General features: G+C 37.6%; 1 protein-coding gene across 1 annotated transcript in view; it reads left to right on the top strand.

Moving 5' to 3' along the window:
• The window catches only part of LRRC1 (leucine rich repeat containing 1), a gene marked incomplete at its 5' end in the record, with an annotated part of 44,522 nt that extends 34,000 nt beyond the window's left edge, over positions 1-10,522 (top strand). The window contains 4 exons of the mRNA XM_009577332.1: positions 4,459-4,574; positions 5,494-5,666; positions 7,235-7,371; positions 9,289-10,522. Coding sequence (XP_009575627.1) covers positions 4,459-4,574; positions 5,494-5,666; positions 7,235-7,371; positions 9,289-9,447 — 585 coding nt within the window. The remainder of the gene's footprint in view (positions 1-4,458; positions 4,575-5,493; positions 5,667-7,234; positions 7,372-9,288) is intronic.
• Between the last annotated feature and the right edge of the window lie 2,478 nt (positions 10,523-13,000).

Genomic DNA, 13,000 nt, shown 5'->3' with positions numbered 1-13,000 from the left:
CTGACCTTGGTGTCTGCAGAGTTGTTTCTCTCATGTATTCTCACTCCTCTCTCCGCTGCTGTTTGTTGCTGCAAATGGCCGTTGTTTTTTTTTTTTCCCTCTTCTTAAATACATTATCACAGAGTTGCTACCACCATCACTGATGGGCTCAGCCTTGACCAGCGGCGGGTCGGTCTTGGAGCTGGCTGGCATTGGCTCTGTCAAACATGGGGGAAGCTTTTAGCAGCTTCTCACAGAAGCCACCCCTGTAGCTACCCTGCTACCAAAACCTTGCCATGCAAACCCAATACAATTGCTTGTACCTGTGTAAAAGATGCTAACTGGTAAAGGACAGCAGAATTGACTCATAGCTTTTGAGCAGTGAGCAGATGCTGAGGTCAAAAGGTGTTATTCAACTAACGTAACTTGAAGGTCTTCTAAGTTTCCCACCTTTAATTTGTGTTTTGGCTGTAGAGCACCAACAATGTGAAGATGCGCCATTGTAATCAGTGAAATTTGATCTGTGGTGATGAATGACTGTAACGGACGGCTGGGCTCAAGAGAGAAAGCAAATAGGAGTTTTTGGGAGGGGTCTAAATGGGAAGAGAGAGATGAATCTGTACACTCTTCTTGGGTTTATCTCCAAAAAGTTGCAAAGGTGTCAACAGCAAGAAAAGTCAAATGGCAACCACCAGGTTATTGTAACTGAGAAGCGCAGTAAAAGTTGGGTGATCAAAAATACGCAGCTAATGCTGGTGTCAAAACAACAGTCTGTCTGCAGTGGAGGAGTCATCAGAAACATCAGCAGAGAAGTGATGTGATGAGACTTACAGTTCTGGAGGGCTGTTTAAGGTGGACTGGCAGTGGGTATGTGGATGTCAAAAAAGCAGGAGGTTGAAGTGGTGAATGCTGGTCGTGATCAAAATGTAGAGTGGAGTTATAGCAGCCAAGCTGACATCTTCTCTATGTATGCCCAAGTCTTACTGCTTTTCCAGAACAAGGAAGCTGTTAGAGAGACGACCCTCAAGCTGAGATAGAAGAAAAGAGAAAAAAAATCCTCCATAAGGGTAGAGTTTTGTGTGGAACCCAGAGAGGTCCTAGTGGTGCTTATCCTCTGAAGCAAGTCCACCTGAATGCAAATAAGCAGTTTTGTTCAGACTTTACAGTACTGTAAAATTAGTGATCTCAAAATTAGCACTTCATAGTAATGATAATTTTCTGCCTGACTGCGTGGGTTTTGTTTATGTGGTTTTGGTTTTGGTTTTTATCTGGGCTGGCTGTTCTTTGGAGATGGTGGGATGAGACAAGTGAATAACCCTTAAATTAAAGTTGCTAGAATGAAATAATTCTCAGGAGTATGACTTAGACATGCATAACTCATTTGAGACCTTTTCCTGATGTCTAGCTCACTACAGAAGAACGTGAGAGGACTTCTTTGAGCCTCCAGTCTTTGGAATAGTTACTCATGTGCCTAGAACTAAGCACATGCTTGTCCCCATTAATTGAAGTCTGTGCTCGAAATGAACTGTGTGCTTAACTGTTAAATGGCTTGTGGTCTCAACTGTGTACTTGGTGCCTATACGGTGGTTTGGCAAAGTCTCATGTGAGCATGTGATCAAACCCTTGGAAAGCATGGCTCTTTGTCAGTTAATGACTCTCAGCCAAACCAGTGACATTCTGATACTGTATTACTTCATGGTGGTCACAATGATGTTTTCCTTTCAGCATGCCATTTAGTGTGTGCACTTTGCCTCAGTGGTACCACTTCATGTTTAGGTTTTCAAACATTGGACCTGATGTCTTTCTGTACTGCTGGATGGGTGTGATCCTTTTTTGAAATGACAGTGATTTTTTTTTTTTTAAACTGTCAGCTTGTCTTTTTTCTCTGTGATATCTCCCCCGATGCTGCTTGTTAGATGCTGCCTGCATTTTCTAAGTATCTGTCTGTTATCTCCCCCCCACTACCCTATTAAAAAAAAAAAAAGCCTCTGCACTACCTCTGAATGAAACAAAACATGAATAATTGAATAATTGAATAATTGAATAATTGCCTGCTGACTGATAGAGCAAAGTTAAAATAACTGAAGTTAAAATAACTTAGGAGTTCTAACCCTCTTTGGCAGTAGAAGAATGTATGTTCTGTCTCCATTTGTTGGCATGCTCTTGTCCAGTATGGATAAGGAAAAATAAATTGAACATCTCTTGTATTTTCTTAATTGTTAGCCGCTTGGAAAATTATGGGTCAGGTAAATTGATAACCCTGTAAGTATTATTCAGTCCACGGTTCTACTGTTACTTTTCATTAAACTGCTTTAAATGCATGATGACTCAGGCCGGCTGGTTCCACTGCTGCATTTTTCCATTGTGAAAAGTATAGAAGTTTTGGTCTCATCAGGGCTGCATGGCTTTACTTTGTTTGGCTAAACTGTTCGGATCTCCATGCTCCAAGAGTGAATAACGCAAACTTCATTCATGGAAAAGCGAACACTTTGTGTACAGTTAGGGCATCACTTGCCAGCTCATCAACATTCACTAATTGTATCTCTTGCTTTTCACAGCTCCTCATGTTAGATACACCAATTAGACACTTTGTGTGTGTGTATGTATATATATTTTTTTTTTTTTCTATATGGCACTGTATTCTGTGAATGTGTCAAGGCACATTATTTAAGAATCTATACACGCTTTAAAGTGAATAGCAGAATTACTGCACTAAGAAATGATTGCTCGCGTTTTGAGTGCTGGTTTCTAAGGGCTTTGATTCACGAGCTAAAATGGCTAGCAAGGTTGCTGCTCCTAGCGTACACGCAGGGCCAGGAAAGCTGATACTCTTGTGAAATAGCTGCATCTTAGAGTGCAGCGATTTGAGGGAAACCATCCCAGATTTTGTTTTGTCGAGAGAATGTTGTGCTGTAACTTTGCGCTGTAAATAGCTTGTGAATCAGAAGCCTTGAGCAGCTGATCGCTGCTTTCTTCCATTAAAATGTATTTATGATACAAAGGAAGGTGAGTGGGGTATAAATACTCCATTTTTTTGTTTTATTTTCTAAGGCACAGTTGCATCCTTTTAAAAATGGCTTTTTCCTTGGTAAATAGTGTAGGTTAAATCGACACGGTTTTTACTTTGACTAGTGGAAAAGCTTTTCTGGTATTTGTCTGTAATCTCAAACTTGGCTTTGGACTGAATTGTGGATTTTGCAGAGACAAAACTGACAGTTAACTAGAACATATAAATAATTTCAGCTCAGATTTGGGGACTCCTAACCAAGGTGTAGTGACATGTTGGCTATATTGTGACAGAAGAACCTTCTTACATGTGTGTGACTGGAGAAGTCCTCTAATTTTTGAGCTAAGATCTTTCAGTAGGTTTGCTGTCTATAGTTAGGTTCTAAGTCCGCTTAACTTGAAAGCTTCAAAAGGCGTTGGAATATTTTGCCTTTAATATTTGGAGTAAGAGAAGAAACAATTTTTTTTTTTTCCCCTTCTCATGGTGAGTTTTGGAACTGGCAAACAAACAGCAGTGCTTTTTGAAGCTCCGTATGATAAGCAAACAAAGGTAAGTTTCCTTTTGAATAGGAACAAAGAGTTACTTGAAGCAGCTTTCAAGTTGCTAAAACTAATAATCTCGGTGTTTGTAGGAGTAGTAATTGCCATCTGGAACAAAAAGGTGGAATGTGTTGTTTTGGTTTGGTTTTTTTAAATCAAATGTAGAGGGTTTATGTTTCTGAAAACATGTACCTTTGATACAAAATACAGATATTTTAAGGGTAAAACTGAAAAACCCCATCTTTTGCACCCAAAAATTAGCTTGGGAATGCAGATGCTTACGTTTGGATAAATTGGTAGAGACAGAGGATATTAGATTAAATTGGCCAGTTCATATGGGAATCATCTTGAAATTAGATGCTTCTAATAAAACAGGGCATTAAAGATGTTACTCATAAAGTCTTCTGCTTTTTGTGAACTCTTTATTACTCTTTGCAGACTCAATAAATGTTGGGAGTTGATTTTGGTTTATTTAGCATTTTGCCTTGCCTAAAGCCTCATGGCACTAGCCCGTATCTAAAGTTACTGTGAGAAAAGAAAGAATTAATATGTAAAATACAGAGCTAGAAAAAGTTGAAAGTTAAAGCTAGTATTTTTTGTGAGGGTTGCCTACAAAGTGACATCCGTATGGTTACTCATCTCTTCCTGGCTTGGAAGGCTCTAAAAGGTAGGTAGAACCCGACCTATTTGTAAAGATACACATTATTCGCAGATATAGCTGTGCAAAAAACTGCTGCAACAGACTCGCTTCAGGTCAGGCTTCTTTTAAGCTAACGCTTGTTTGCAGTCTGTACCTCTGGGTGAAGTCTCTGGCAGGCATTGTAACTTGAATGTGCTATGACATATTACGTGACCTGTACTGCATGCCTTTGTTTATACTATCGTACTGCAACAAAACCAGACTTTTTCTTTTTCTTCTCTTCTCTAATATAGATTGGGGGATGCTGCAGTCTTAATGTCTTTTCTGTACGTGACAACAGATTATCTCGAATTCCCTCTGAAATTTCACAAGCCACTGAACTCCATGTCCTGGATGTTGCTGGAAATAGGCAAGAGATTTTTGTATTGTAACGTTCTTTTGCTGGATTTACTTAATTCTTTCTAACAACAAAAGATACTACATCTAAGAATGAAGTAACAAAAAACCAGTTACGACTTTTGTGTTAGCGTTACTGTTGAAATTGCCGAAGTAGTCTTCCCCCTTAGCCCAAAGTAGCATAAATTATGTGTTGTCATGAGTACGTTTTCTGGATTGCTTTGACCCTGAGGAAAAGATAGGATTTTAAAAAAACCTCTGGAATTGTGTATTTCTGAATTAAAATTTGTATATTTCTGAAAATCTAGGCAATTTGGTAGAGCTTCAGCTGAAACTACCAGCCTTAATGTCAAGTAACACTAATTGAGTGTCTTGTCTTAGAGATACAGTGCAAGTAACAAATAATGCTACTTTGACCTTGCAGCTTCTTATGAATCTTAGTTGATATTCTTCAGACATCAAAATGCAAAAAGGATTGAAGCATAGACCAGCAAATTAGTTCAGTTGTTTAGTAGGAAGTTAAATGGAAAAAAAAAAAAAAAGGAGGAAAAGCAAATGGCATCTCATCTATGCAATATAATTGTCTCATAGGCATTGACATATTTCTGTTCTGGCAATTGTGTATATATGAGGCTTCAGAGCAGAAGCAGCTGTCTGCCTTCCAGGGCATTTTACTGCAGTAGAAAAAGGTCGGCATTGTTATCTGTTATTCACAGCTACAGAGAATTATGGTATAAAGTTAAGCTGCAGATTCTTTTTAAAAGAATGGAGTAGTTGGAGTTGATGACTACTGCAGTGCCTTCTATTAGAGGCATTAATCTCAATCCTGTTTATTCCAGCTCAGGGATACATACTTATGAATTGACTTCATGACCATCTATTATATCTCCTAGAGATTGCCCTGACTTTTTTACTTTTGTTTTTTGAACTAGGCTGACGTATCTTCCCCTCTCACTGACTACCTTAAAGCTGAAGGCTTTGTGGTTGTCTGATAACCAGTCCCAACCTTTGCTGACGTTTCAGACTGACACAGACCCTGAAACAGGAGAAAAGATTTTAACATGTGTATTACTTCCTCAAATGCCTTCTGAGCCTGGTTGCCAAGGTAAATGCCTACAGTCAGTTTTTGCTTACTTACAGAAGTACTACTTCTTTGTTTACTGTGTTGTCTGTTCCATAAAGGTTTGTAAACATGCATAAGCTCTAATGAGCAAAGTAGCAAAGTTCTGGTTTAATTTTCACTTTTAAACTTTTTTGTTGGTTTTTTTTTTTTTGTAATCATACTAGTTTTCAAAAGACTTGAAAAACATGGCTGTGAGTGTTACTGAAAATACAATGACACCAGCTACAATAAATAAAATATGGACCTGGAAGAAGAAGACTTAATAGTATCTTTATTCTGAGGCTTGCCAGTGGGCCAAGTAGTGGTGTCCATATTTGTGTACATTGATTATACATCTTAAATACATACATATGTAGTGAAAATTGGTGGCTTGCCAACTACAATCTCTTTATCAGAAAAAATAATTGCATAGCTAGTAATAAGCAGTAGACATTTTACTTCTTAGCAAGCTAATTTTCTTTCAAGCGAAGATGCTGTACAGTAACTTTATTATATTCTTCAACAAGTGCAGAATCGCAGTGTAAGTTGCTTTTAGCTTTTGTGCTGAAACTTGCCTCTGGGTCAGTTTATGGTGGAACCATAAACTCTTTTTCACTGTTGGCTGGGTTGCTGCTCCAGTAACTTCTGGATGTTTTTTGTCCTCAAGCTTTTATAGCAGTGTGTGAACATTCAAGGGGATTCATCTGAGCTAATATTTAACCTTTTGCTGTAATCACTGGAGAGTAATTTATCCCATCCAAGAGTAGACTTTCAAAAAAACCCATGTGGATTCTTTTCCACTGAGTGCAAAGGGGGCCTGAGAAGAAAAACTCAGCTGTAAATACCCAAATTTACCTAGATTAATTCCACTCTTTCAATACTATGCAGCTGGAGCAAATAGAAACCATTAAAGCAGTAGAAGTGTAGAGTGTAGACATGGCTCTGTTTTGTGTCAGCTTCTGGATTTTAAGAATACAGATTGCATTAAGAGTTAAAATAAGTAAATTAATTAATCCCTTTAGATTTAGTGAAGATTAAGCTAGCTCAAGAAGAGTAACTGAAGTAAACTGACTTTCTCTAAAGGCCTCACTACTAGAAACTAGATTTCCTCGTCTCCAAATGAATCTCATGGCTTCAAGGGTAGAAAGCTTCGAATTAAGATGGTTGGAGGTGTATGCCTAGCAGTACTAAAAGGATGCGGTCAGTAAAAGCAATGATCCTGTGTTATGGAGTGCCATTTAGGGAACTGGCTAATGTCAGATGGCAGCGATGATCCAGAAGAAAAGCACGTATAGTGGCAAGTATATTAAATTATATAATCAGTACTCTAAAACTGCCGCAAGCCTGAAACAGTCCAAGTACAGAAATTTCTCATTTATACAGAAACTATATAATGTGTGTACTTGATAACAGAAAATTAATGCATGTTCTATTCTCTATCAAAAAAATAGAAATAGCCAATTGTAGATCTCATATGAGCGATTGATTGGACATTGCAGTTATTAACAATATAGCATGTTGATATTTTAGACTTGCTGTGAATTTTTAGTTACATTTTGCTGTTCTAACAGATAACCTACCACGATGTGGTGCACTGGAGAGTTTGGTAAATGAAATGTCAGATGAAACATGGAATGAGCGGGCAGTGAATAGAGTCAGTGCAATTCGTTTCTTAGAAGATGAAAAAGATGAAGAGGATAATGAAATGGTATGTTTTCCAAGCTTTTTGGATACCTGCAGACACTGTGACTTTAAGGCAAAAGTGTAAAAAGTATCTGAGCTCTCTTGCTGTAAATATTTCAGCTGTGACTGCATGCTTTTGCATACGTTTGTAGCAGAAACTGTTCATGTTGACTGCTGAAACTTTTCATACTGACTTAAAATGCCTTTTTTTTTTTTTTTTTTTTCTTTTCCCCTGCTTTGAATATAACTTTTATGTTCTGATGCAGGACAGTCTTTGTTTTGCTTTGCTTTCCTGTGTCTGCTCAGGATGTTTTCTTTCTAGAAACAAGATAGGATCTTCCTCTGCATCTGTGAAGCTTTACTGCCTGAAAGTATATAGGGTCTAATTTAGGATTTCAGCACTCTGGCATGTGTCTCCATTAAGTTTGCCGTTGTTTGTTTCTCTAATTTCTATTTCCAATCTCTTTCTTTCTCTTTCTTTATTTCTTCTTTTTTTTTCCTCCACCATTTGCATTGAAACAATCATAGTGTCCATAAACAGCAAGAATGTTGCTCATTAGTTTCCCACTTAAACAAAGGATGTGGGAACATCTGTCACTGTACTTATAAGACCTCTCCATTAAGTTGGGCTCTGCATGTCCTGAAGATCAAAATGCAGTGTGATCTTTAGCTTAGTACTAACTTTCACTAACAATTAAAACTCTTTGTAAAGATTAAGACTGCTTCAATCAGATTTTCAGCATGCTTCTCTGATGCTCTAAAAACTTGCTGGTGGTCCTCATTAGAGCTCAGCTTGAGATACTCTGGGACACTGTCTGGGTTGTAGCACACTAGAAACATGGTCTTACTTTAAAAAGCGACTATTAAAATGCTTAATTGGTAGGGAAATGAACATTTAAGTTTTCACGTAAGGTAGTTGCTTAATCCAAAGCAGCAGAAACTAAATGTCTCTGACAAGTGTGGTTCGTAGACTGACTGATAAGGGAGTTCAGAATGATGCTTCTTAACACCTGTGCCAACCCGAGAATATCCATACAATAATGAGGGCTCAGGTGTTAATGGTAACTGCTTTCAGTCATGGTATTACAGACTGACTTGAGGCAAGAACGTTTTTAGGGGAAAAAGAAGTTTATGATCCTACTGGGGAGGAGGAAGGGTGGATTTCCAAAGCAGTCTTGACCAATTCACCCATTTAGGGGTCATCAATTCCACTGTAATCTGCACAGTTTATATGTATGCCACTGAAAATTAATTGCATGTATATATGTATTGTACTGATACATATTTGTGCAATTATTCTTGGTGTTCTGTTGGTCTCTAATCTGGATGCTAACCGGGGTTTTTGTGAATTTTGTTTTTCTTGTAAAGGTTTCAGCACAATGATGTTAGACGTTCTTGTGTCTAAGATGGGAGAGAAATGCTCCCTCTTCTTCCTGTCAAGATATTTGTTCTCAATTGACAAGAGAACCAAACTGTGTGGTGGGGCTGGAAGGCATACAGAGCTCCGCACAAACATGTATTTGACACTCTAAAGAGATCTTGTGGGATTCTTTGAAAACCAGCTGAATGTTTTTTGTTTGAAATGTGATCTTAAATCACTTAAATGGTTTTTGGGGGAAAACAAAAAAAATTCCCAACTATATTTATGAAAGAATCTTCACTTCATAACTTGTAATTGTACTTCACTTGAGTGGCTTTCAGATTAGTAGGTCAAGAGAGGAAAAAATTTGCTCCTAGACAGTTCTTAAAACCTCTTTCACTGTCTTCATAAACGAGCAGCTATGAAAATAACGTTCAATGTAGAGTTTGAAAAGGAAAAGGGGGCAAAAATAGAAAAATACCGATACCTAGTATTTGGTATGTGAATGCTAAAGCCTTGAAAGTGTATGTTGTTTTTCAAAGAGACGAAGGCAAAACCACTTATTGCGCTGTTTATTTTTAGAGAACACTTCTAAGGCGAGCCACTCCACACCCTGGAGAATTAAAGAACATGAAAAAGACAGTGGAGAATTTACGGAATGATATGAATGCTGCTAAAGGACTGGATTCAAACAAAAACGAGGTCAATAATGCCATTGACAGAGTGACCACTTCTGTGTAGAGTTTCATCTCCAGGTTTTACCTCCTGTGTCTTCCCCTGCTGTTGAAATGTTCCTGTCGTCTTCTGGGACCTCACTGAGCCCCTTTTTTGTTTTTAACCAGAACCTGATTCATCATCTCCATATATGTGAAAAGTGCTGCCCACTGGAAGAAAGTGCCTTATTTCATCCAGGCAGTGAACCAATAATTTCCAAATCAATATTGTAATTTTAATAGTGCTAGGCCTTTTTTAAGTATAATACACTACTGTATGCAGAATACAATATTTTTGTCTTAAACACAGGGGAAATAATGCTTTTCTTTTCCAGAGTGCTGGGATATCTTTTTCCCAGTGGCTGGATGTGCTGGTGAGAGATATAGTTTTGTGGAAAATTGATACTCTTTTTTATTTTTTTGGCAGCTCAGATGGTGTAAATTTTAAATTTTTGTATAGGACTTTCATAACAAAATGATGTATTTCATTTTTAAGAGAAAATTTATCTTGAGCGGTACATATTTTAGTATTTGTGGAAGAGAACAAGTTTCATGGACAACTGTATTCATTCATTTGTACCACCCATTGTGCCTTATTGTGTCTTGTATGTCATATTAGTCTTAAATATAGCAATTCTTGAGGAAAGTGAGTAGATTTAAACTTGGTCTCCTGTTTAAGATATGTTTTTCTTTTTGGACAGTAATTTGTTGGGATTTTTACAGCAGAGAACTTATGTTTATATCATGGGATTTTAGGTCGTGAAGCACAAATGTTAGTTTTGTTGTAAACAGAATTAAGATTAAAATGACCAAACTGCTATTGTTTATTACATGATGCACTCACACTTTAACTTAGTTGTAATGAAACATCTTGGTTTGGATGCCATGTTGCATTGCAGTCACTAGAAATTCATGCTTCCGTTGTTTTTTTTTTTAAATGTGCCATCTGTAAAATAACTTGAAAAACAGCACGATAGACTTTCAGAAGCACAGTATGAAACTAGTTTTATGTATTACACAAGAAAGCATGATTCTTTAAAGTGCTTTGGTGGTTTTATATAAATATATAAAACCATAATAAAAAAAAGTCTTTAAAAGCTTCAGTAGATTTATTGTATCATTGAAATAGCAATTGAAGTATGTGTGACTTAATACTGGAATTTACTATCATTGTTACTGGGTTGCACTTCCAGTGGTCCAATGCTGATTTCAAGGTCTTATTAAATCTGTGGGTTCTGATTTGTTTGTAAAGGTAAGTATTAACTGAGTTGAATTCAGTAAATAACAATTTTGCGAAAGGATGATTTTGATGTCTCTGGGTTCTGTATGTGCCATGAACTAACAAAGACCACTAACTTGTTCAGTGCAGGGACTTGAGCAGTCTGAGTTCAGAGCAAAGATTTGACATATTCAGTGTGAGCTAATGCAATGAACCCAAATTTCAACAAAATGAAAGACCTGACACTTCATGTATGGCTAACCACATCCCTTCTTCTGCTGAACATTTCTTCCAGTAAGCGTTGGTTGTATGAGGGTTTCTGAGAGAAGATGGGAAAGGAAAAGATAAGGGAAGTCGTAATAACTTCTGTGTTAAAATTAATAATGGCAATATTTGATAATTTTTGTCATTTAACTTTTTGATTTGAAGCTTTTACAAAAGGCACTGCTTTCTTTTTGCTATTGAACAAGTAGGTAATGCAAGCCATCTGCAAATATTCCAGTCTAACCTAAATATATTAATTTTTGTGATTTCTTCTCATCCCAGAGATTCCTCATTTAAGCTTCAAGGCATGGTCTCTTTGCAGGAGCTGCTGCAGGGTGAAGGTGTTAGGTTAGTTATGGGTAGCGCAATTTCCTTCTTCCCAGGGCAGAGTTCTGCCAGTTGTTCTTGGTAAGCTGCTGTTAAAATAAAAACAGAAAGAAAATGAGGTTTTGGTACAGTTGACTCCAACCTTGGGCAGAATTTTCTTTTTAAAATACTTACTGGGACTGACACAACAAAAGTTTAAAAATGTAGGAAACTCTGTCTCCAGCATCCAAGTAAACCTCGGCAAACCCATTTGAGATGAAAATGAGTTCCTAAAAAAGACAGACCAAAGCCAAAGGCAGCAAGACTCTGTGCTCTGTGATGACAGTTTTTCATTTGGAGGCTGTGGTTTGTTTTGTTTTTAGCATCTGACCTCTCGAATGGTCCATATGTGTGTCATTTCATAAAGGTATGGTTTAGGTACACTTCCCCTCCCAACAGTGTCGATAAGGTTCCAGACAGTTTTAACTGTATTTTATAGCCAGAAAAGGCTGATGATGTTTGTTATGCTGAAGCAGTGTATGTCCTTGAAAGCATGAGCCCTCCCTTCCCAGTCTCTGTTTGGCTCTTTTCTCTTGCTGATGCTTTGAGGAGCCTAAGCAGTGAATATAATTTTGTAAACATAACTTTTGGGGTTTTTTTCCTCTTTAAACTTTTTCTACTTTTTTAATTGTGTCTTTTGGGGGGTGGGTCTAATGCAAAGAAAGAAACACTACAAAATTTGCATGCTGCTTTATTAGCTGAACAGGTAACCAGGGAAAAGCAATTGACCACAGTGATGGAGTGGATTTAATATTAACCTGTCAGTTACTGCACGCGAGTTCTCTTTATTGAAAGTCACAATTCCATAGTCTTAGAAGAGTAGGAAAAAGAAAAGCACTCACTTGCTACCATTGTTAGTGTAGTTAGTGTAGCAACAGATTTTTCCACCCCCTGTGTGTTGCTCCAGGCTTTTTCCACAGCTTCCGTATAATTTATGTGTCAAGATTATTTTTCTGGCTTACATGCCATATTTTTGATAATCAGCGTATTGTGGGAAAGTGAGTGCTGGAAACTTGCACTGTCCTTTCCAGCAAATGACTTGTTTGTGTCCCGGACAAGCTGATCAGCCTGCTTCTTGTCTAATATTAGTGCTTTACCAGTGCTGGATGAACCATTTTTAGTTGATTAGCTACTTAAAGATTTCACTACTTGCTGCTCACGAATTCAGCTTTTGAGAGGAGAGTAGTGACACCAGGAATTTAGTTTTTTTAAAGTATATTCTTTAGTATATCAGTTGATCCTAGCCTGGCTGACTGTAAATATCTACCTCCCTCTGAGACTGGAGCATACTAATTATCATGAATGTCTAGACCTTTTGTTAATGGAGAATTCACTGTCGTTCTTTGCTTTGACTCTGGAAAATTTTTTTACGTTAGTTTTTCAATTGACTTCAATTGACTTGATAAGAGTGTTTTCCATCTTCAATTTCTGTCAAACACGCAAATCTGTTTCCGTGCTTAGGTTGCTGTCAAAGAAGATGACAAAAGCGGACTGGTCTTGGCTATCATTAAATGTTTTGGGTGTTCCTTTCCTCCTGAACCAGTTGTGAAATTTTCAGAGGGACAGTGCCTATCCTCTTTCATTCTGAAGTCGGGGATATAATCAGTATTCAAACAGCTTAATGAAAAATGCGAGATTTTTTCAAAGTGGAAAAGCAGATACCTGGTTTGAGGACAGCTTTGTGAGCTGCCTTGCAGAAGCCATCTTATCTCCTCTTCTGGTGGATGTTGGA

Source organism: Fulmarus glacialis, unplaced genomic scaffold (genome assembly GCF_000690835.1).
Source record: "Fulmarus glacialis isolate BGI_N327 unplaced genomic scaffold, ASM69083v1 scaffold3435, whole genome shotgun sequence".
Classification (NCBI taxonomy): domain Eukaryota; kingdom Metazoa; phylum Chordata; class Aves; order Procellariiformes; family Procellariidae; genus Fulmarus; species Fulmarus glacialis.
Note: the sequence above shows the minus strand (reverse complement) of the source record. Positions and strands in the feature narration are given on the sequence as shown.